At 37.7% G+C, this 22,326-nt stretch overlaps 1 protein-coding gene across 5 annotated transcripts; it reads right to left on the minus strand.

The window, feature by feature from the left end:
• Positions 1-278: 278 nt before the first annotated feature.
• LOC104882904 (hypothetical protein) lies at positions 279-21,047 on the minus strand. 5 transcript variants are annotated; one of them, XM_010667321.3, is made up of 14 exons: positions 20,401-21,047; positions 13,014-13,100; positions 12,411-12,514; positions 12,213-12,263; positions 11,810-11,981; positions 11,387-11,707; positions 7,569-7,772; positions 6,951-7,466; positions 6,620-6,829; positions 6,049-6,237; positions 5,680-5,852; positions 1,420-1,572; positions 1,166-1,247; positions 279-1,090 (listed from the first exon to the last, which is right to left on the minus strand). In XM_010667321.3, the coding sequence occupies exons 1-14, from the start codon at positions 20,857-20,859 to the stop codon at positions 701-703; spliced, it is 3,111 nt and encodes a 1,036-aa protein (XP_010665623.1). In that variant the 5' UTR covers positions 20,860-21,047; the 3' UTR covers positions 279-700. The 5 variants fall into 5 exon arrangements, with proteins under 5 accessions (XP_010665623.1, XP_019102770.1, XP_048491271.1 ...); XM_019247225.3 differs by having other exon boundaries at positions 13,014-13,093; positions 20,401-21,045; XM_048635314.2 differs by having other exon boundaries at positions 13,014-13,051; positions 20,401-21,044.
• Positions 21,048-22,326: the final 1,279 nt, after the last annotated feature.

Below are 22,326 nucleotides of genomic sequence, written 5' to 3' on the forward strand. Positions count from 1 at the left end.
TTTCTCCTAAGTTCAATGTTCATTATGTTTGGATGTTTGAGCTTTGGTTTGTTTAGTCTGTTTATTAGCAATTGAGGCTAGTAATTCTTCTTGCAGGGATGCAAATAGTGGTGTAGATGTAGATTTAAATAAATCATTTATTCCACCACTAATGAAATATTTGATGTTATCAAATTTTGGTAGCATCTACTTATTCTATTCAGTTCAGTTGCAATCAGTTCAGTTCAGTTGTTTTACGCCGAAAAAAACAAGTCCTAAATCAACAACTCTACTTTAGATGGTGTACAAATTTAAATAACAATAATTAGAGATGAAGCAACCAATACGATCAAAATTTTCAAATTATGCCGAAATATACAATTGCAGGGGAATTTACACTTTCATTCAGCATTTGTTAGTAAGCAAAGAATTTTCAACGAATGTATCATGTGCCGTGCCGTGCTGTGCTGCTGCTCAAAATTCAACCTCCTGATATCAGCAAGCTCTTGACAAAGAAGTCATCTATCCCACTGTACTTTGAAGGTTTGTCACGTCCAATAATATGAATATACGCAAAGCGATTAGCCATCTGTTAAGGTGTTAGCAGAGAATGTTGCTCACGTTGGTTGGCTTAATCCTTTCCCAACGACGAAGTCAAATCAAGCTCGGATACTTGATTAGGATCTGTGCCTCGAATAACCAAATTTGGCACTCGAGAATTTCATCCTCCAAGAGATTTTTGTTTGTACCCATACTTCATCCTCTCAAATAATTTCTCCTTAATTTTCCGTTTCTTGTCCATTTTTATCCTATATCTTTGCTCCCTTTCTCTTTCATATATACCATGCCAATGCACTTCCCCAGTCTGTGGCCACAACCAGGGTTCACGTTGCAGGTCACCATCATCTGCCGCTTCTGCAAGGTCTTCATCCATCGTTTTTAAGAGCGTATAGTTAAAGTATTTGACCCACATAATCCCCTTTCGTTGGTCTACTGGGTGCTGCTCTGCAAGACCACCTGTATGTGGATCAATGTATACCATCCTCCGTGCACTATGATAAGCCCATACATTGACTAGAAGCTCTAAAACCCGGCAGTAACAGTGCTTTTTCTGCAAGGATAAATAAGAATTTAGCCATACATTCCCCTCTGGACAAGTGCACATCAAATTAGATGATTAAAATACCTCAACTTCTGAAACTCCCAGAGGACATTGAGTTGTTATATTGATGTCACCATGTAATGCATCAAGAGAATCAGCAAACATCCTGAGAGCAAGTTGCAATTTACAAGAACAGACAGTTATTCTTCCACTTGCAATTTACAAGAACAGAAGGTGATTCTTCAACATAAAGCAAGACATCTTTAAAGTTACTGATGTGCCACTGAAACGTCAAATAAAAAGTGAAGGAAATGAACATTCCTTCCCCGCACAATTACCTGGTGAACATCATAAATTCCAGAAAGGAAGAAGTTGGCATGACCCAACTGTGCAAGGCAGACCAGTGATCAGAGTCCTCCGGCATCGGGGGAAGTCCATCAACATTTAAAGGCAAGCCATACATACGGCGGAAAGCGCTTTCAAAAGCAGTTCTGAAAAGTTGTAGAAGAAAGTAATCACATTCAGTAAAAAAGATGAGGGTCATGTACAACAAGAAGATAAACTATGGAAAACCTGTATAGGAAGTGGAAATAAATAAATAAGCAAACTGAATTACCATACTCAGCATAAATCTTAACAAACGTCATAAATTATACTTTATGTAGTAATTTAGCATGAACATGATAAATTCAAATGTTATGACGTTGAGAAGCCCTTGAGTGCAAAGCGGTTCAATAAAATATAACAGGCTATTATCGAAAAGGAAGCAATGTCGGAAACCACATCTAGTACAAATATCTAAGCTTACCAACTAGCTATTAAGTGATCATAGCTTATACTTCCTCCGTTTCTAATAACACACTTCTCTTATACGGAAATGTCACAGTAAGTGACACCAAGCGCGAAATGGCAAAAAAAAATCATTTTTATTACAGATACACCAATAAAAGCAAGAGAGGACCACTACTTTTTTTCTTTCACTTTTTTAATCACCTTTGTTGTAATTCCAACTTGCCCTCTCTAGGTTCCTTAGATTTCCCTCACTTTCTCTATGTTTCACTTATTGAGATATAAAGGAAATATCTCACAGTGAAACTGACCCTGTGAGTTTATGCATCAGGCAGCAAGCTTGAATGTTTCCATTTAGACTGCAAACGGCAACTTTGAAACCAGGAATTGTCTTTAATATGTACTAGAGCAAAAGTTACTTATGATTACTTTGGGGCAGACACTTATAGCTGAATATAGGAAAACAAAGATGAAGCAAGCAAGTACTGGCCAGCCTTCTTTAAAGGGCAAGAGATTAGTAATTGACAGTAATGAGCCTGGTAGGACGAGATTTTAAGACATTTCAAGCATTGTCCCATGAAAGCTAGAAGCACCTTCTCTTTGTACCAAATTGTTCCTCCATGCATTAAAAATATGTTGTTACCCATGTAGGCCTCTTATATAATAATTTAAAGGAAAATAATATATTAGGAAAAATTGTGAAATACTTCCTCCGTTTCATATTACTCGCTACACTTCTCAATTCACGGACTCCTATTTTTGGAGAAGAAAGAGGTAGAGTAAAAAGAAAAGGGACCTATGTAAGAGGAAAGAGAGAGAGAGAGTTTATTGCCCAAAAAGGAAGTGTAGCAAGTAATGTGAAACTTCCCACAATAGAAAGTGTAGCGAGTATTATGAAACGGAGGAAGCAGTACCTTTTATAGCACTGATTCTCTGAACTAGTACCTTTTATGTTTTATTATATCAAGTAATACCTTTAAGTACTTTAATGTTTTAATTTCAGTACCTTTTCTCAAAATAACACGAAACTCGTCAAAATGCCGGCATTGACTTTATTTTCCCCTCCAATTTTTGTGTTTTTTATCTTCCAAATGCTCATGACTTCACTCTCCTCTTCTAACTCCTTTTTCCCCTCATTATCACTCTTTATCTTCTTTGCTTCGCCTTCACTAACCTTACCTCACTATCAGTAAATTCTCACATTCTCTCCTCTTTCCTCTCTCCTCTCTCATTCTAAACAGTGATCTAGTCTTTACTACGCTGAGTCATCATCCTTGTGAAAATGTACCCATTTCTGATTTTTTGGACCAAAAAGCAGCAAATATAACAAAAGACATTGAGAGAACATACCTCTGAAATTGGTGAAGAATTAACTTAAAATCCAATTCCTTATAGTTGAATTGTCTTTGACCAAGGAGAATTTTGAGGAAGATGGAACAAAGTTTATGGTTTATGAATGAAGGAATTTACATGGGGGGGGAGGGGAATAGGAGCGAGCTGGAGAGAGGATGTAAAGAAAGAATTTGCAATACATGCCCAAGAATTTGAGGGGAAAACGAAGTCAATGCCGGAATCTTGACCAATTTGGCCGGAAATTTGAGAAGTACTAAAATTGAAACATAAAGTGCTGAAAGGTACTAGTTGACAAAATAACACATAAAAGGTGCTAGTTCACAAAATCAGTGCTATAAAATACACTATTTCACTATTTTTCCAACATACTAAGATGATCTAGCTGATGCAAAAGTGTGAAAAAACTGCACGGTAATCAATCTAAACTTGAAGAAGAGCCCTGAAAATACCAGCTAATTAGCAGTCAAGAAAAGCAACAAAATCTCCGATGTGGCTCTTTCCCACAAAGGTAGGCTGCAATGACACTGGTTGCCAAGATTGGAAGCATGTAGTCTAGATATATTTAGGAGCTTTTGCTACTGAAGAGAGACTCATCAATAGCTTTCCCTTCATTTTGAAGCATTCGTTAGAATGTAAAAACTTGAATAGCGTGTTTTGATCGGGCACAAAAAAACAGAAGTATCTATTTGGTGGAGTATCTACTGCAAGCTCTGTTCTATAAAATCAGAAATCAAAAAACAGATAAAAAGAAACAAGTTTTCAAAATAGGAGTGGTAAGTAGAAATTAGAAATATAAAATAGTTCTTAAGAAAATCTTCATGGTCTGAGTAGTTTCTCTTAATTTACTTGGAGTTACAAAAGGAAGCTCATCTGCAAAAGGAAAAAGAATAAATTTGTCACAGGCCTGGACAATAGGCTGCCCAGCCTGTCATACAGAAAAAGGCCCCTCATGAAAGGTCACCCCAATAAGGCAATTTATCTATGTCTCGGCCAAAATAGTTTCTTCCTCTCTCATACACTGATTTGGAACTTATTATATTCTACAGTAGAATAAGTCCCCAAGCTTTCAGATGAAGGATCAAAAGTCTGCCTCTTCCAGGAATCCTCCCTTTTTTTACAATTGGGTGTCCTCGAGAGCTGGAGAAGTGTCTACATGTAAAGCATTGTATCCATCAAATTTAATCTATCCCTTTTTTCAGTGAAACTCCCATCATTGTCCATATGCAGATTGGAACTTCCAATCTTCCCTATTCTTGTAGGTAAAATTTTCTCACTCCCCAAGAGTTCTTTGCCTCAATCAGTCAACAACAGGTCTTTTTTGCAAGATTGAAGTTGCATTGTGTTTTTCCTTCCCCTCCTAGCATTCTTCCCTTGTCTGCTTGAAGTGGTTGTGTACTATATGCTTCTGGTTTCTGGAAACTGTGTTATGTTTTCAAGCAACATTTTTGCTTAATTGCCATTACCATTTAAGCCATAGAGGTAATATTAATTTATTATGACCTGCCAATTCTCTGTTGCTATTGATTTATTTCACCTATCTTACTAAGATGTCATTTGTTTATAACTCAAGATATCATTCTGCATTTGTTTATAACTCAAGTTATCATTCTGCATCTTCAAAGTATCATGGTGATCAGGCATCTGACAGGACTAGATACAGTGAACTACTTTGGAGCATTTAGATAAACTATAGTGTCAAGAAGGCTGAGTTGTAATGGGTTCAACTTCGAACTGGATGGTGGCGCATCTTGTACACTATTTTAAAAGTGAAACATGTTGCTGATATCCAAATGTTTGTGACCCCATTCTAAGTTCAAACCCATTGGCCAGAGTTGCATTTCCCAAGCATTATGTCGGGTACATCAATAATGTAAACCATCCTGTGCATTGGAGGCAGCTCAAGTAGGGCCTTTCATTGATATCCAGTAAAGCCATTAATTTATACTATGCTTCTGTAATCTATTTCTATGTCTCTGTCTATACTCATGGTCAGTGACTTAGTGTTTGCTGCACAGTCTAATTCCACTGAACTCAGAGTAAGAGATGAACATTATTAGTCCACCTTTTCTTTCTTGGTTCACTTTGACCTGTGTACTATCTACATTCCACATTCAGTGTAAATTTATACTAATCTATTATAACAGATGCTATTATGCACAATATTTTAGGATAAGTCTTAATGTATATTATCAAGCTATCACATTCTTATAAGTTCTAGTATAGAAGATTAAGATAGTAGGGCCGAAGTTGTGCATTGGCAAATGTGACAAGTCAAAGTGAAACAAGTAAGATAAACAGAGAAAGAAAGTTCTCGAAGTATTTCATATCCTCTGGAAGAAAACCACACGAAGAAAGTAGATTTCATGAAAACTTGCTTATATAGAATAGCTAAAAGGACAGAAAACATGTTAGCAACAACGAAAAGTATTGCGCTTGTCAAAAACTCAAATCCCTACCTGCAGTATCCTCCATTTAAGACATCACATAATGTCCAAAAGGAATTCAAGCGATTGCTTTCTGAAAGACCTAGATCCATGTCCAATCGTGTCCAGAAGTATACAGTATCCCCTTTGAATTGAGGCTGTATTGTTTCTTCAAGAACCCTTTCTGCTTTCACGGACAGTGACACCTGTTTTACCACCAACAAAATCAGACCTACAGTTTGATCCCAAACAGGGATATAAAAAATAAGCAGCATGGCCTAATATACCTGTGTTTTAGCTCATTTCATTCACAATGTATTCAGGTTTGTAACCTTGAATCTGACTGAATTTGTAAGACAAGGATACAGATTACAAAACCAGAAATATGAAGACAAAGTTTACCTCTCTACCCGAAGCTTTCCACGACTGAAACCCAATCCATGGTCTCTTGTGAATCTCATCAACCTTATATGCAATGGAGAATAAGCCCCCCATTTCACAGAGAAGATTCTGATAGTGGCCGTCATTTAAGAGGGGAAGTCTATAAGGTGCATCCACATCATCTGAACTTAACCTCCGTGTTTTTCTAGACTGATCCGGAAAGAGACAAAAAGAAGAAAACAGATTAGTATCTAAATTTGCACTAGAAACCATATACTACTAAACAATATTATCACAGCAATAGAGCATTTAATGCTTAAGAACCTGTAAAAGAGCATCTTTAATTTCTTTATTTTTGGAGTGGATGTGTGTGTGTGGGCTAAAATCTGGAAGATACGGTTTCATTATACACACTAATTACATATCTAATTGAATTTGGATCTTCAGTTGATGCGAAAGGCATAGTAAAGTTTCCAATTACCTTTCCAATGATCTCCAGACCAATACTAAAACAATTGACCAACTCAGATTAGAACCCTTTAAATATGAACAGGATATTGAGCTTCACAGTAATGGTGATATTGGAACTTACTAAACTTAAGCCACGATACAGGGAGCCATGGTGCAAAAGTGGCCAGGCACCAGCACCATTATATACTTCATAAATGCATATCAAACGACCTGTTCTTTGCAGCTCTCCCTCATCCCTTTCATTTGCTTCAAACTTGAGTTTCTCAGATTTACGAGCATTTCGATATATCTCGTCCCAAACACCAGGGTCCTTCTCCATCCTCTCGTCAATCTGCATACCAGAAGATTGTGACTTCCATAAGTTCATTTGGCAACTCAGAAAGACAGTGAAGAACAAATGGAGAAAGACAAGTTAATATGAGCATAATAAGGGAGCAGATCTAGGAAGATGCCTGATCCATTTCTCGCCTCTCAAACTCTTCGAAGCTCGCTATTTGCTCAACACCGGTCAAATCTTCTGTGCTCACAAGATCTGACTCTGTGATGTCACTATTGTCCAAAGATATATTCTTTAGCTTTATAAAGCTAATGAAATCTTCTTCAAGCGTTTGAATGATGCTAGACCCTCCTATCATATTGCCTTCCTCATCAATATTTATCATGTCATCAGATGTCTGTTCCATTACTTCACTAAACGAATTCCATTCCCAAGTATCCTCTTGAATCTTAGATATTGGAGCAGGCAACAAAGCATCTGAAGGAAAATTAAGAACATTTTCCAAAAGCTTCGCATGGCCAGTTATGGACTCAAAAGCCAATAAGTTCCTAGCAAGAAGCTTCCCAGCGGAGCCAACTGCACCAGCAAACTTAGAGAGTTTCCCTTCACTTGATATCAGGAGCGAGAAGATTCTCAGCAAATCATCCGGGTTATGTTTAGAGAAAGTCATTCCAGTCACACCATCAACAACCTGCATTTTTCAAATTTTTGCCACAGAAAAAATGGAAAGGAGTTTCTTAATCTTCACCTTGAACTTATTTGTATCAGAAAATAAAATAAAATTAAGACTCACATATTTATTTATGACTGGAAGATCAGGAACAACTATAGGGATCCCAAAGGTCATTGCTCTTATTAGCAATGCTGGGAAGGTTTCTTCATCTTGTGATGATCCATAAAGAACTACATCAGACATTAATAACACTCCATTCACATCAGAGCCCATGCTATAATGCCTCATGGAACCTGGACTTAGTCTAAGGCGAGCGACGACACCCTACACCACATGAAAAGGAATAACATTAACACACCAAGCAGATAAAAAACAAATGTACACACGACCAAAAAACGCCGATTGCTTCTATAGAAGCATATTAAGGCCATAGAAGTACCAGGGGGAAAATATAATCAACCTACTTTTTTTCTTCATAAGCTTCACTAGGTCCAGTTACCTATGGTTCTCGGCTTAAAAGATTATTTTGATTGTCCCCATTCTATTTTGGTTTGTCCTCCTGAGTCACTAATATTGCATACTTGGTCAATTAATTATCTCTATTCCCGATTTCGCGCTACACTAACATATATTGGGTATTGCCTACTTAAAACTTATTCATTGTAGTTATTAATATTTGTAAACAGTCAGCATACACAATATCTTTTAGATGGAGTATTTTATACCTATTACTAAAATTAGTATGATTCACTGAACTTTGATAATATTATACTTTCCATTTTATAATATATAATGAATCTAATTGCTAATCTTTTAGAAGTCAATAGGAAATGCAAAAATTTAAAAGGTTGTATGCGGTTGAACAGTTGAACGTCTTTGCCTTATTTAAGCCAATGACAATACTTATGTCAGAAGTAAAGAGGCTTCTATATCATTTTTATCTAGTGGGAGACTTTTATAAACTTGAAGTCGAAACTCTTTCAGAAATATTGCATATACATAAATTGTTATGTCCGAGCAAGTCACATTGGTTTTGAAATTGTTCATAATGATTTTGGATAAGGAAGAAAAAATAAAGAGGGAGAGTCCAATTTAGACTTTAGCAGTCTTATCACTTATGACTTGATCTTGGCTAGCAAATGGTTCAAGAAGCGTGATCCAAATTTGATGACCTTTGAGGAACAAATGCGACTCATAGACTTTCTCTTAACAAGGCATATGGATAAACATAGTTGCCTTCACTGTAATGTTATCTGAGGGAGAGTGTATCTACTAACATATAATTGTAGTGCTATATGTTCGTATCAAGACAAATTCAAGAAGCAATAATTATTTAAGTGAGCCAACAAGCGAATGGTGGAGTCTAACGGAAGGGAATGGTAAAGTTTTCGTAGTTATAATGATGGAAGAGGCCAATACCTCAAGGGAGGATCCCAACTCAACCTGTATAAAGATGAACTGCATTTTTTTTTTTAAAAATGCCAAATAGATTGCAGAAAGATAGAAGAGAAAAGTACCAATGCACAAGGACACAACATAGTGAAATGAGGACGTAAAAGCCCGCGGTTAAGAAGAAAAGAAAATGTTACTTGGCCTTGGAAAGTGTGGGAATAAAGAAGCTGTCAGATAAAGTCAAATAAATATTGGGAGGTAAACGAAAAACAAGATTGGAGGAAGAGTAAAACTGAAAAGAAAGTCTATAAGATAGCAAAACGAAGACACGTGTTGAACAAAGATCCCCCTTTGGTGGATAAATCCCAATAACACATGTATTATATTTATAGGTAGTACAATAAGCAATCAGAGATAAATAACGAACATTAGACGTCATTTGCATAGGTTTTTTGGAAATAAAAAAGAAACTCGAGGGAAAAGGAAATAAGAACTCGTGGAAAATAGACGTTGAAATGGAATAAGGGCTAATCTGCACAGAAAGATTCAAAAGGGGGGCCACAACATGGAAAAAGTCCAACCATGTCTTACACTCTTACTTCCTTCACATGACATTCAACTCTCACCATGAGAAGAAAAGAACAAACAGCTTGTCACAGTGTCACCCATAATAGAAGAGAGAGAAAGAGAGACAGAGAGAGAGAGATAAACAACAAGGAGTTATCGGTAACCCTACACTGTACACCCAGAAACCATGCCAAAGAAGGTGACTAGGGCATTAATACCTGAAAAAATGTACCATATGGGTCGCCCTAACAAGCCAAAAAAAGTCCCAATGTCTTAATTAATCATTAGGTGAATTCCCAATTGCAATTACGGATCTAGGGTTTTGTCACACACTGTCAAGTCTGTACCTTGTACGGGTACGGTTGGGGTCAAGTCACGAGGTGGAATATCACAATGTAAAAAGAAGTTTTTCTTAGACGTGTGGCTAGTCCTTAGTCAAAATCAAGTAAGCTACTAGTTTCATAGACAAATCGTTTCATATGATGGAAGATGGAAGGGAATCAAGACCAGGAAACAGTTTCCTAAACAGTTTCAAGCAAGGTTTATTATACACCAGCTCTTAGCAATTTAGGACACTATTTCACCGCTGAGAAGCACATTTTGTGTAAACTTGCTTCCAAGGCAATGGACTTGGATAAAGCTATCTAGCACCAAGTAAATGATCTTGCGTGGATTAGCCATTTTTTCTCTTGGCCATAAGACTTCCTAAAGGCATCCTTAGGTGAGAGATGGATACACGTATAAGGCTATATTTAGGGGATCGGGGGGGGGGGGGGGGGGGTGTCACTAGTATGAAAGGAATGATCAGGCTAGCAAGAGGAAAGGAAAGGAAACCAAACCCCTCTCTTTCTTTCATATTTCAGGCTATAGAGGGGAATTCCCTCCTCTCTCATAATTATCTTTTGAACGGTTTCACACCATTCAAAGACTCCTTTCCCACCGCCATCAATAATATTTCTTGCATCACACCATCGCCATTCACCCTTTGCCTGCCTCCAAAGACAACTGTAACAACCTCCTCCACCGCCACCTTGCAGATTATTAGACTTTTGTGGTCAGGTTTGACAATAAATGCTCTGTATCTCGAGCTTTCATGGTTGGTTTTGATCATAAAAATCCTTGGAATGATACGTGTCTCTCTCTATTTCTTTCCTCTTTCTGGATGGATAATGTGCCTGTGTTGGTGGGCTTGTGATGATTGATTATCTTGGTCAAAGGTGGTTGCTTGATTCCCTTTTCCAGGTTAGTAGTCGTTAATTGACAATTTGTGGAATCCAGATTGGGTGGTTGCTAAGTGTCAGCTGTGAGGTGGTTGGTGGTCGGGTGGAACAGAGAGGAGTGTTGTTGGTGGTGGCATTGTGTGTCGATATTGGTGAGGGTGGGATGTCAGCTTGTTGGTCAGTGTCAGTGATGGAAGTGCACGGCTGGATGTGGAAAGTGGTTAGAGATGAGATGGTGTTGGTGTTTGAGGTGGCGGTGCAGTGGTTGGATGATGGTCAAGGGTAGCCTTGGTGTAAAAGAATTTGGGGGGTTTTGATTCTTTTGAGAGCCCGACAAAGAGGAGTGAGGAGGAATCAAGATTAGGTCATTTGGGAGAACACTTAGCTGAGTAAAGGGAAAAAGGAACTTCAAAAAACCTTAACCAAGCGCTCTTTCCCTATCAATATACAGAAAACAAGGGACTAACTCCCTTTCCATATCTTGCAACACCCATACCAAATGCCCCCTTAATGGCTTTAAAAGTGGTTCTGGTGGAGGATTCTTCTATTAAAATCTGATTAAATATCAAATCTAGGCCCCTACATTCTGTTTAGACGGATTCATGGTGAAAAAGTCCAGTCCATTTACATCCAGTTTCCATAGCTCTAGTATTAATGTAATTACAGCACTATACATGGGACTGTTATAGGAACTATTCCCTGGAACTGTTCTCATAGTCAGTAGCATATCAGATTATACAACAGCGAAGTTGAATTTACCTCTATAGCATCATTAGATCCGTCACTGGTGTTTCCACATAAAAATATGAATTTCAAGGATCCAGAAACATCCTTCCCCTTGGCATACTTAACAAGAAGGGGCCCAATAGTATGCATTGCAACAGCATAATCCCAAGATAATTCATTGTAGAAGATGGAACTTCCAAGAACCACAACTAGCACATCATCTGCATCATAACCATTGCTCTTCCGCAAATCATTTGTGGAGTGGGTTCTAAGATAGCTTTCAGCAGCCCACACATCTATTGGGGATCCAGGAATCACAAAGAAATTTCCACTGTCAAGGGAACTATATAACATCTGTAAAGCAATGATATGAACTGAGAACAGCAGAGCAGAATCTCAAATAGAAACTAGAGAATTTGTGGAGTCTTATAACAAACAAAAGTTCAGATGAATTACCGGCAAGGAAGAATCATGAAAGATAACAACATCAGCTCTGCCAAATGCATGTCTCCAATGGGAAATGAGATGGTCCCAGCCCATCTTGTTGTAATGTAGAAGGCGCTTTGCAAGTCCATCCTCTTGAACAACCCATATAAGCGGCACAGAACAAAATGGCTCCTGCATTAAGCTGCACAAATATGAAACTTACTGAACAAGACATCTTTATCTGAGAGGAACATGATATAAGTCAACATTTTGTTACTATTTCACACAAGCACGGAAAGCTGATAGAAAAGATCCTTGCAATAGAAGATAATGCCATACCTCCATAGAACCACATCCCCTTAAAGAAAATACTGCATACAGCAGTGGAAACAAAAGTATACGATGTATAACTCACAAGAGAGGGGGACTGTACCTTGATATTACTTCTTTTGCCTCAAGAGAGTCCACAATGACACCTTCAAAACTGTTTGAAAGAAAAGAACACATAAATATATCATATTAATTACCTTAGACAACCAGCACAGTGATTTTAAGTGGTAAATTGTGCATAAACTTCTCTTGCTACGGACAGCCAATAGACAAGGTGCAGTAGATTTATAGGCAAACATACAGGGACCAATCAAAATGGTCATATCTTTCAAGATTTAGAATTGTCATTCGACCTCCTATTTCTTCCCACATTGTTCGTGCTTCACCATCCTTTAGGGCATATAGCTGCCAACAAGCAAACACAATTGCGCATGAGGCTGCTGATTTTCATTGAATAAAATTGCACTAAAAGGAGAGAAAGGTTGTTCGCAATACAACATACAGATAGGTCACAAGAACAGTAAACAGATCCCAAAAAGACCACGAAAAGCAAAGAAAAAAAAAAAACTTCTCACAGTGTATATGCAACAAATAATGAACACAGTTTATCAGTCTGCTTTTGTGAACCCTTCCTACCAAATGCAATCCACCCAAAAGAAGGGAAGAGAGCTACAGCGATAAGTAGTACTCAATGAAATTAGCAATGTGTTTTGTCATGAAAATTATGGATAAATTTACAATCACCAATTCCACATTACCCAAATAGCAACCAAAACTCAATGCACACAGAGCACTAAAACAGTAAAACCTGTTACTCAATTAGTTAAAACGTGAGCTAACTAAAAAGAACGAATTAGATTCATAAACAAAAGGAAAAAGAAAGATGCATTTTGCAAAAGAATACCTTCAGCATGTAGCCAATGCGTCGTAAATTCTTCATCACTGTGAACAGCATTAATGACTCAGAATTTTTCTTCATGTTTCCTAAAATCTGACACAATACAGAACACTTATGAAATAGAAACTCTCAGGAAAAGAAAAGTAGTACTACGATACGTTGCCATACTTCAAATTTTATCTCTTTCTCAATAGTTACAATACTTCGACTTTTGCACTTTCTTACACTAACGTTAACAATATTCTTCGAATTAATCTCAGTTTTACTTTTTACAATTTTTCCTAATAGATAATTAGACGTATCATTCATCAAAGTTGTGCATTAGCAACCCTGAAAGCCAAACTGTTCCAACTATTGAGAAATGGAGAAAGTTTAATATATAGCTTGCCACGTCAAAGAGAACCATTAACTGAGATTAGAAGGATTGTACAGAAGCATACCACAATGAGCTATATTAATATAGTTACGTGCCTTTTTCTTTTCTAAGAGACTTAGACATCTCTTGAATCTTTTATGCTCTTTCAGGAAGAGTAGAGAGTGACACTATTGATATCTAAATATATCACTTGCGAAGCTTGAATATCAATCATACTCAATCTACCAGCTAAAATAGAGCAAGAGCTACTAGCCTAGACCGTAAAGTTGACAGTAGCAAGGGATTTCAGACCATATTCCAGGTTGATATCACACAAAATTTCATGCAAAGTGATTGCTCCCGCAAAGATTATATTTCTCATACAAGATGGACTTAGATTGTTACTCAAAGTTAAGAAGTGAACAATGTAAGTCAAAAAATTTCCAAAGAGGAGCTTAGAGCATGGTGTCAAACAAGGCCACATCGTTTCGTTTCGCCCGTGTCGTAAAGGTTTTCAAATCTACCAAACCGATACTACCTGCATCATAAAGGTGTAAAAAAACCCGCATTTCAGGGTGGTTTTAGGGATATTTCATGGTTTAAGCTGATATTCAGTGGTACGACAACCGCATCATCCCCGTTCCCGCATTAACGTGACTGTTACCGCGACCATAACCGAAACCGTATTTTCGAACTATGGCTTAGAGGAAAAAGGAAGAACAAAACTGCAGTGTCATAGATGCATCATTGAAGAAAGGCCTAAGTACAGATCAAAAGGAATTTAAAAGAAAGGAGAAGACCAACAAATTTGATTAACTGAGAGCTTAAAGCATACTAAGAGAAGCACCTTCTTATCCAGCCTTGTAGTTTAAGGCTGCAAATTCAAACAACGGAATAATTGTTCCCAAATCCTGAATTGGTAAAATAATACACTATAGGTTCCTTGTATTCAACCCCTAATCAATCAACAACCTCAACAAACTAAAACTTCATAATTCGTGCATACAAGTTGACATGGATTTCTTTACCTCATATTGGGTATTGTTGCACTACCCTCTAATTATTACATTCTTCAGAAAATTATAAAAAAAATAGTGTCGAAGCCCATGATATTAGCAACTAACAGGCTGATTGAGGCTAATTGAGGCTGATTGCACTGTTAAGTTACTACATCTTTCAAAGCACTAGCAATAATTATGGCTATCCATGTTCACTCCTCCCAAATGCCTAGCCTCCAAAACTATTGGTTTAGGGGATATATACTATAAAATGGTTATTTGCGGTTCAATTTAGGCTTTTTTCTCTTCACCTAAAATAAGGACAAGATCTAGTATGCTCTAGTCTAAATCTTTCTATTTTGATTTGGTGTGGTTTCGTCCCCTAGTTTAAGTGAACTTTGACCATATTTTGACCCTAATAGAGAAAACATATGTGGATCTTGTTAGATTCGTCTCAATATGTATCTTATACTCTCTCCATTCTTTTTCTATTGCTACAACTACTGTTTTGACTACTTTAACATCTACTGCAACAATTTCACTTTTGGTATAAGAAGCAACTTTAGTTGACATTATAACCCTTACTTTATCCTACTTAAACAGTTATATGCTGATCTGATACATAAATTGAATTATAAATCGAACTTTATGATGATCCGATATGTAAATTAAACTATAAATCAAACTTCCAGCTTTTATTTTGTTTTATAAGATCATAATACTTTATTCACAAATAAAGCAATACAATTCAAATGATGAATCTCGCACATAATTCTCTAATCTTTTCTCTAGTTTCCCTCCCTCATCCCTCCACTCCAAATGTAATAACCCAGCTTCTCAATGAAACTCTTTTTTCCCCTTGAACCATTAAAAACTTGTCCAACTCTTTCAACTTTACTTAACATATTTAAAACAAATCCAAATGAATCACACCAAATGATTGCTAGATGTAGGGGAAGAGCTAGCTTTGCACTGGGATTACTTGACCCCCCTTAGATTTGAAACTTCTGGAAAGTTTAAAAATTAAGAATTTGAAAATTCTTTTCAAAAATAGATAACTTGAACCTACTACAAACTTAATTAGTTCGTTGGATCCACACTACATAATTTTTTCCAAATTCGCCACTGCATGAAAAACAATGTGCACTCTCCCTGACAGTGTAAATCCCTGTCTTCACTTCAATACCATTTCTCTAGTTCTATATTATGTTTTTACTTTTTAGTTTTTATACATAAACCAGTTGCCAAATATCAAACTAAAGTTCCATACTTCATTTCACAAAAAAAATGGAGAAACTCATCTTCTATTGAAATAAATGCACTTGCAACGCACATCACACTAATCAAACCAATTACATCAACATTTTCACACTATCATGTATCAACCTTGACTAGAACTTTTTGACTAATATATTGATATAGGCAGGCATGAGTAGCACGTGCTTGTGCACAAATTAAGGGAATTAGTTATCTTTTCTGTTATGAATGTCAGTAATCTAGATATTCTTTTTTTGTCTTATTAGCAGATGTTGGATTTAAGTACCAAAAGGGGTGTTAGAAAAATCCAAGTAATGAAATCATAAAATTCCTCCTCCTCTCTATAAACTCTATTCTCTCTCTTCTTTTCTCTCTAAATTATGTCTGTCTAATTCTGTTGAATCTCACTCAATCACTTAATTTTGTGACAATATAGCTACACATTCCAGTAGCTATATCATTAGTATCAGAGCAGTCGGACCTTTGGATCTCCATTAATGGTATTCTAGTAAGTGGGTCGAGCTAGAAGGCAATGGTCAAGTTCTGGCTCCTAGAAATCAAGCTCAACATCTAACGAACATGGAAAACCAGATGAAAGATCTAGAGGATCGACTGAATTCGATGAATAACAAGGTGGATGAGAAGATTGATGATCAGATTGACTTGATTCTGGAGAAGTTGTGCAAGGAAGTGGAAACTCCGAGAGTCTGGGAACCACGGGAGCTACACCAAAACCTATGGGATTCAATCCAAAGATAGATTCCCAAAATTCGACGGCACCAATTCCAGGATCAAAAAGTGATGTAAGTATTTTACTCTATGTCAAATCCCCGAGGAACAGAAGGTTGATTTAGCTTCATTATACATGATAGATAAGGCTGAGAATTGGGTTGCCAGTTATTTATCTATTAGGAAGAATGTGCAATGGACCGATTTTGAGCTGGCATTAGTAGCTCGATTCAGGGATAACATAGGAGATAATGCTGTAGAAAAGTTTAACAAATTGAGTCAGAATGGCAACATAGAGACATATATCGATGAATTTGAGAATTACAGGTCTTTGATAAGCCAAAAAGCCCATAATTTATCTGATGAGTATGTGTTGGACAGTTTTATTGGAGGTATGAAGGATACTATTAAGCCTTTTGTGCGAGCTTTCAAACTAACCACCATATCTGAAGCTATAGAGTATGCTAGGTTGCACAAGCATACTCTAAGTTCTTTGAACCTTAAGCCACACAAAAAATACCCAACAACCCTTTATTACCCAAGCCACAAGAGAAACTAGCCTTGCTTCCCTTGCCAAACACTAAACCTACAACACATTCTTACCCTTCTTCTAGCTACCCGAAAAACAACAAAAATTTCAAGTATGTCCCAGCTGATGTGAGAGAAGCTAAGATTGCTCAGAAACCCTTTGAGAAGGGGCATAAGTGTAGCTTTAAAGAACCCCAACTATTTGCAGTAGAGTTTATGGAGGATTTGGAGGATGATGAGGAGGTAGCAGTGATTGGAGATGGGGGTACTCGGAAAAAGAATGTGGGGGAACAACCAACTTCTAATGATTCAGAGGCTTGTATTTCACTTCATGCTTTGACTGGCGAACAGAATTACCACACTATGAAAATAGTAGGCATGGTAAAAAGAAAACTTGTTCACATTCTTATTGATTCAGGTAGCACCAAGGAAAAAAACGCGCTCGCGGTCGCCTTCGCGGGAACGGTCGCGTTGTCGCGGGAACGGCTTGTAACGGCGAAATAGAACGTTTCGCGACCGTCGCGGCGTGAATTTTTTAAAAGAATTCACATTAATATGTTATAACCTTATTTGCATTTTTTTAGTTTATGAAGCATTATTACAACATAATATAATCAAATCTAATAGAATATTATGTTTCCTCAACTATTTAATTAAATCATAAAAAAAAATTGGCCAATGTTTGAAAAGAACGGATGTAACGGGGATAAAATCGTTCTAACGCGGCGAGTTCGCGTTACGGAGACAACGCGGTGAGAAGTACGTGAATTTTATTATGGTGTTCCGTAACGGGATTTCGCGGAACGGCAAATCCAAAATCCGTTACAGAACGGCCGTTCTGTAACGGAACGGGAGAATTTTTCAGATCTTGAGTATGCAAAAACATTGGGTTGTGAGTTGGAGCAAATACCACCTGGTCTGTGCTGTGGCTGATGGAAATCATATTGCCCGCCAGCACCAATGTAGAGATTTTATGTGGAATGTACAAGATAAGCAATTCCAGGCTGATGTAATGCTTATCGAGTTGGGTAGCGATGATATGGTGCGGGGATCCAGTGGCTTAGGACCCTAGGAGAAATAAGTTGGGATTTCCAGAATATGGTGATGAAGTTTTATCTAAATGGTGAAAAAGTGGTGCTTAAGGGGGTGGTGGCTAAGAAAATGAAGGTGATAGAAGGAGCACCACCTGAGAGACTTTTTGAGGACTCCATATAATTTTGCTTCTTGCAAGTGCATCAAGCTACAAACACCAGTGCTCCTGCAATGCGCTGTAAAACATGAAGTGATCTCAGTGAGCCTTTGTTGTGCTTAAAACAACAGTTTTATATGATCTTTGAAGAACCTCAGCATCTGCTTTCAGAGGGGTCTTTGATCACAAAATCCGTGTGCCTCAACATTATACCTTACAAGCTGCATTGCTAAGGAAGAAAGACAAAATAGTAGTGGGCCTCAACATGCTCTCAGGATTGCCATTATCAGCTGCCATCATACCACACCTGATGGTGGACATTCAGGTAGAGACCTTACAGTCAAAAGGGTCAGAAGCTTCTTCTATTGGAAGGGGTTAGCAAAACATACTAAATAATTTATCAGGGAGTGCGTGACATGTCAAGCTTCTAAATATGAACCAATGACTTCTCCTGGTCTCATGCAACCCCTACCTATTCCAGAAGAGGTATGGCTACACATATCAATGGACTTTATCACAGGGCTTCAAAAGTCCAGGGGCAAGGAAGTCATCTTCGTGGTAGTAGACAGGTTGAGCAAGGCAGCTCATTTCATGGCCTTAGCTCACCCCTTTTCTGCCTTGCAAGTAGCTCAAATTTACGGACCATGTATTTAAATTGCATGGTTGGCCAAAGAGCATTGTGAGTGACAGAGACTCTATGTTCCTTAATCAATTATGGCAAGGACTATTCTCTTCACATGGGACTACCTTCCATCTTTCTTCAGCTTATCATCCTCAGAATGATGGTCAAACTAAAGTGGTTAATAGGTGTTTGGAGATGTACGTCAGGTGTAAGTGTGGAGATAACCCCAACGACTAGTGTATGTGGCTCCCTTTAGCTGAATGGTGGTATAACACCCACTATCATACTGCTAGGAATCACCAGTAAAGTTTATAGAAGTCTACAGAGGACGGAGACTATGATCATGCAATTGAAAACTCAACTAGCCAAGGCGATGAAGCAGTAAGTTGATAGGATCGGGACTGAAAGAGTGTTCCAAGTGGGGGCTTGGGTTTGGTTAAAGCTTCAACCATATCGCCAAGGTTATGTGCAAATCAGGCCTAATGCCAAGCTGTCACACAAATATTTTGGCCCTTTCCAAGTTTCTGCATCAATTGGAAAAGTGGCTTACAAGTTAGAGCTCCCTTCAGAATCCAAAATACACAATGTCTTTCATGTGTCTCAACTCAAGGCTTTCCATAGTGTTCTCCCTCAAGCTGTACACATTCCAAGATGGATGTAAGGCAGACATATTGAACAAGTGCTGGCACCAAATCATTGATAAGAAGGTGGTTAAATTTCAAAATCAGGCCCAGGTGCAATACTTAGTCCATTGGGTAGGTTGTTCTCCTGATGATGCTTCTTGGGTTCCTCGTGAGACTTTTGAACTCAAATACCCCGACTTTGTGGTTCAGGAGTGACAGTGTAGGAGAAACTTGGGGACAGGTTTCTATAAGGGGGAAGGTATGATATAGGCAGGCATGAGTAGCACATGCTTGTGCACAAATTAAGAGAATTAGTTATCTTTTCTGTTATGAATGTCTGTAATCTAGATATTCTATTTTTGTCTTAATAGCAGCTGTTGGATTTAAGTACCAGAAGGGATGTAAGAAAAATCCAAGTAATGAAATCATAAAATTCCTCCTCTTTGAAATCTCTGTTCTTTTTCTTCTTTTCTCTTCTCTAAATTCTGTCTCTCTCTCTCTGAATTCTGTTGAATCTCACTCAATCACTTAATTTTGTGACAATATAGCTACACATTCCAGTAGCTATATCATATATACAGCAAAATTAAGAATTAAGCTGTTATTGGATTTGTCTTGGAGTACATTTACCAATAATCAACTTTCTATAATCCACAAAAATAGACAATTAAAGATATCCATGGCCAATGTTACGCGTCGGCATTGGCATGTGTAAGTCAAAACGTTGCATCCTTTACAGTTTGTTTGGTAGAAGGAATTTGGAAGGAAAGGAAAGGAAGTGGAAGGAAATATATTACTTTCCAATGTTTGGTTCATTAAAAAAAATTAAGTGAAAGGAAATGGGAGGAATTGGAAGGAAAGACTCTTTAATAAAATTTCACTTTCCTTTCCTCCCAAAAGCGGGGGAATTCGGAAGGAAAGAGAAAATTTATACCAAACATGGGAAATTAAGGTTTTTTTCTTTTCTCTTTCATTCTTTTCCTTTCTCTTCCCTTCCTTTCTCTTCCGTTTCTTTCCTTTACTAAAAATGAACCAAACACACTTAAAGAAAGGAGTAAGTATAACACATATTAAAAAAAACAAGCAACTTACAAGAGCAAGCCTAGGAGGCCTGACGCCATTACTACGCATCATCCTCATCCGATCAAGACGACCTTCCTCTTGAAACCTCGTCGAAGCAACAAACCGCAACTTAGTCCCAAACGGCAACCCGCGCGTCGACGCCGCACCGCCATTACCGACTTGCCGAAACACGGAAGTAATGGAGCTCTGCAGCACCATTGACGCGAAGGCGAATCCAAACACCGCGAGCAAAATGACGCCATAAATCAACGAATTTCCTTTGAATTGAAAGAAACCTTTCCGGCGACTACGATAGCGATGGCCTGCGGAGAAAAGGTGTCGATCGGAGAATTTAGAGGCGTCGGAATGTTGCAGAGGATGCGCGCGCTTGAAGAGAGATCGATCGTGGTTGGCGCGAAACCCTAGATCGCCATTGTTATCGTCCGCGGAAGAGGCGATTTCCGCCGAAGCCTGTGAGTTGCGGGGCATCAGTGTTAGAGTAAGGAGGAGAGAGAAAGAGTGGGGTAGGGGGGGAAGAGGAGGGAGAGAGAGAGTGTGTATTGAGAAGTAATGTAATTGGATTAAGGAAGTTTAGTGTCATTACTCATTAGTCATGAATCTCATGATCAATGCATGTAATTGTATTTGGGTTTTTTCTGAGATTTCTTTTTTCAGTTTTGTTTATGAGGATTGGATTGGATTAACTTCAATTAGTGACAGTTCACTGTGATTGAGATGGTGAATTTGTGATTGTGATGTTACGTAAAGCGAGGAGGGCTGGCCCATGAGATTTCAATTAGAGAAATAAATCTCGCATGTGATCACGCCGAGGATATAAGCATATAACGCGTTGTTGTCCTCCTTTACGGACACACGATACGTCGAAAGCTTTTAAAAACAGACCCGATTTTAACAAATAACTAATATTTGGGTCGGGCGTTGTCCCGAATTGATATTGTGTTTTCAAACTTGATATTTTTTCCATTGGCACTAAAATATATTAAGAAAAAACTCAACATTTAAAAGCTACAATAAAATAAAGTGGACACTTAAAACATAATTAAAAGTTGGTTGAGATGGTAATTGTGTCATGTATAATAGCAAGAGGTCATGGGTTTAAATTTTGTTGCAAGCTAATTTTGTTTTTGTTAGCACGCCTTTTAATATATTTGTATAGATTTGAATTTAATATGGTTGGTAATCGGTATCTAAAAGTTTAAGTAGAGCAATAATCAGTGATTGATAATTAATTTTAACCGAACACTCCAAAATTCATGTGGATAACTATGTGGTCCATACTTGACCTAAATTCAAGATTACCTGCCACAAACTCCTTTTTATTCTAAACCTTGCATCATCCAATATTAACTAATTGAAATCAATTTGATCTGAAAGGATGAGGTATCCGACCTAACTAATGTCAAATTTGATTCGACTGGGATGGTATATTAAATTATCTTGAACGATTGAGGTATATATGACCCGAAAACATAGATGGCCTGACTAGAACACCCCGAATATTCAAATCGACTCCTTTAGATATGTCCCTAATTGTTGCAAGCTAATTTTACTTTTGTTAGCACGCCTTTTAATATATTTGTATAGATTTGAATTTAATATGGTTGGTAATCAGTATCTAAAAGTGTAAGTATAGCAATAATATTTGTTCGTGAGCAACAACGAATCAACATCAAAATCCTTATTCAAGAAGATCATATTTGTTCGTGAGCAACAACGAATCAACATCAAAATCCTTTCCGTAGAAGAAGAACAAGCATTCAACGTGCCGTTCTATTCTAGAAGTTCTGCCTTGGGCGAGATCAAGCCTCGACGGCCCTCATTCAAAAAAGTCAAGTCAACAGTTCATGAACTCACCAAATTAGTTCATGAACTAATCAAATTCAGTGGAGATTGAATCAGAGGAGAAATATTAGAGATTGTAACCCAAACAATACA

Source organism: Beta vulgaris, chromosome 8 (assembly GCF_026745355.1).
Source record: "Beta vulgaris subsp. vulgaris cultivar EL10 chromosome 8, EL10.2, whole genome shotgun sequence".
NCBI classification, from domain to species: domain Eukaryota; kingdom Viridiplantae; phylum Streptophyta; class Magnoliopsida; order Caryophyllales; family Amaranthaceae; genus Beta; species Beta vulgaris.

Excerpts from the sequence above, each read along its gene's own strand:
- LOC104882904 (XM_010667321.3), bottom strand. The coding sequence starts at position 20,859 with ATGCCCCGCAACTCACAGGCTTCGGCGGAAATCGCCTCTTCCGCGGAC. Across the intron at positions 12,515-13,013 it reads GCATTGGCTACATGCTGAAG|CTATATGCCCTAAAGGATGG; the intron begins GTATTCTTTTGC and ends GCTTGTTGGCAG. Across the intron at positions 12,264-12,410 it reads GACCATTTTGATTGGTCCCT|TTTTGAAGGTGTCATTGTGG; the intron begins GTATGTTTGCCT and ends TCTTTCAAACAG.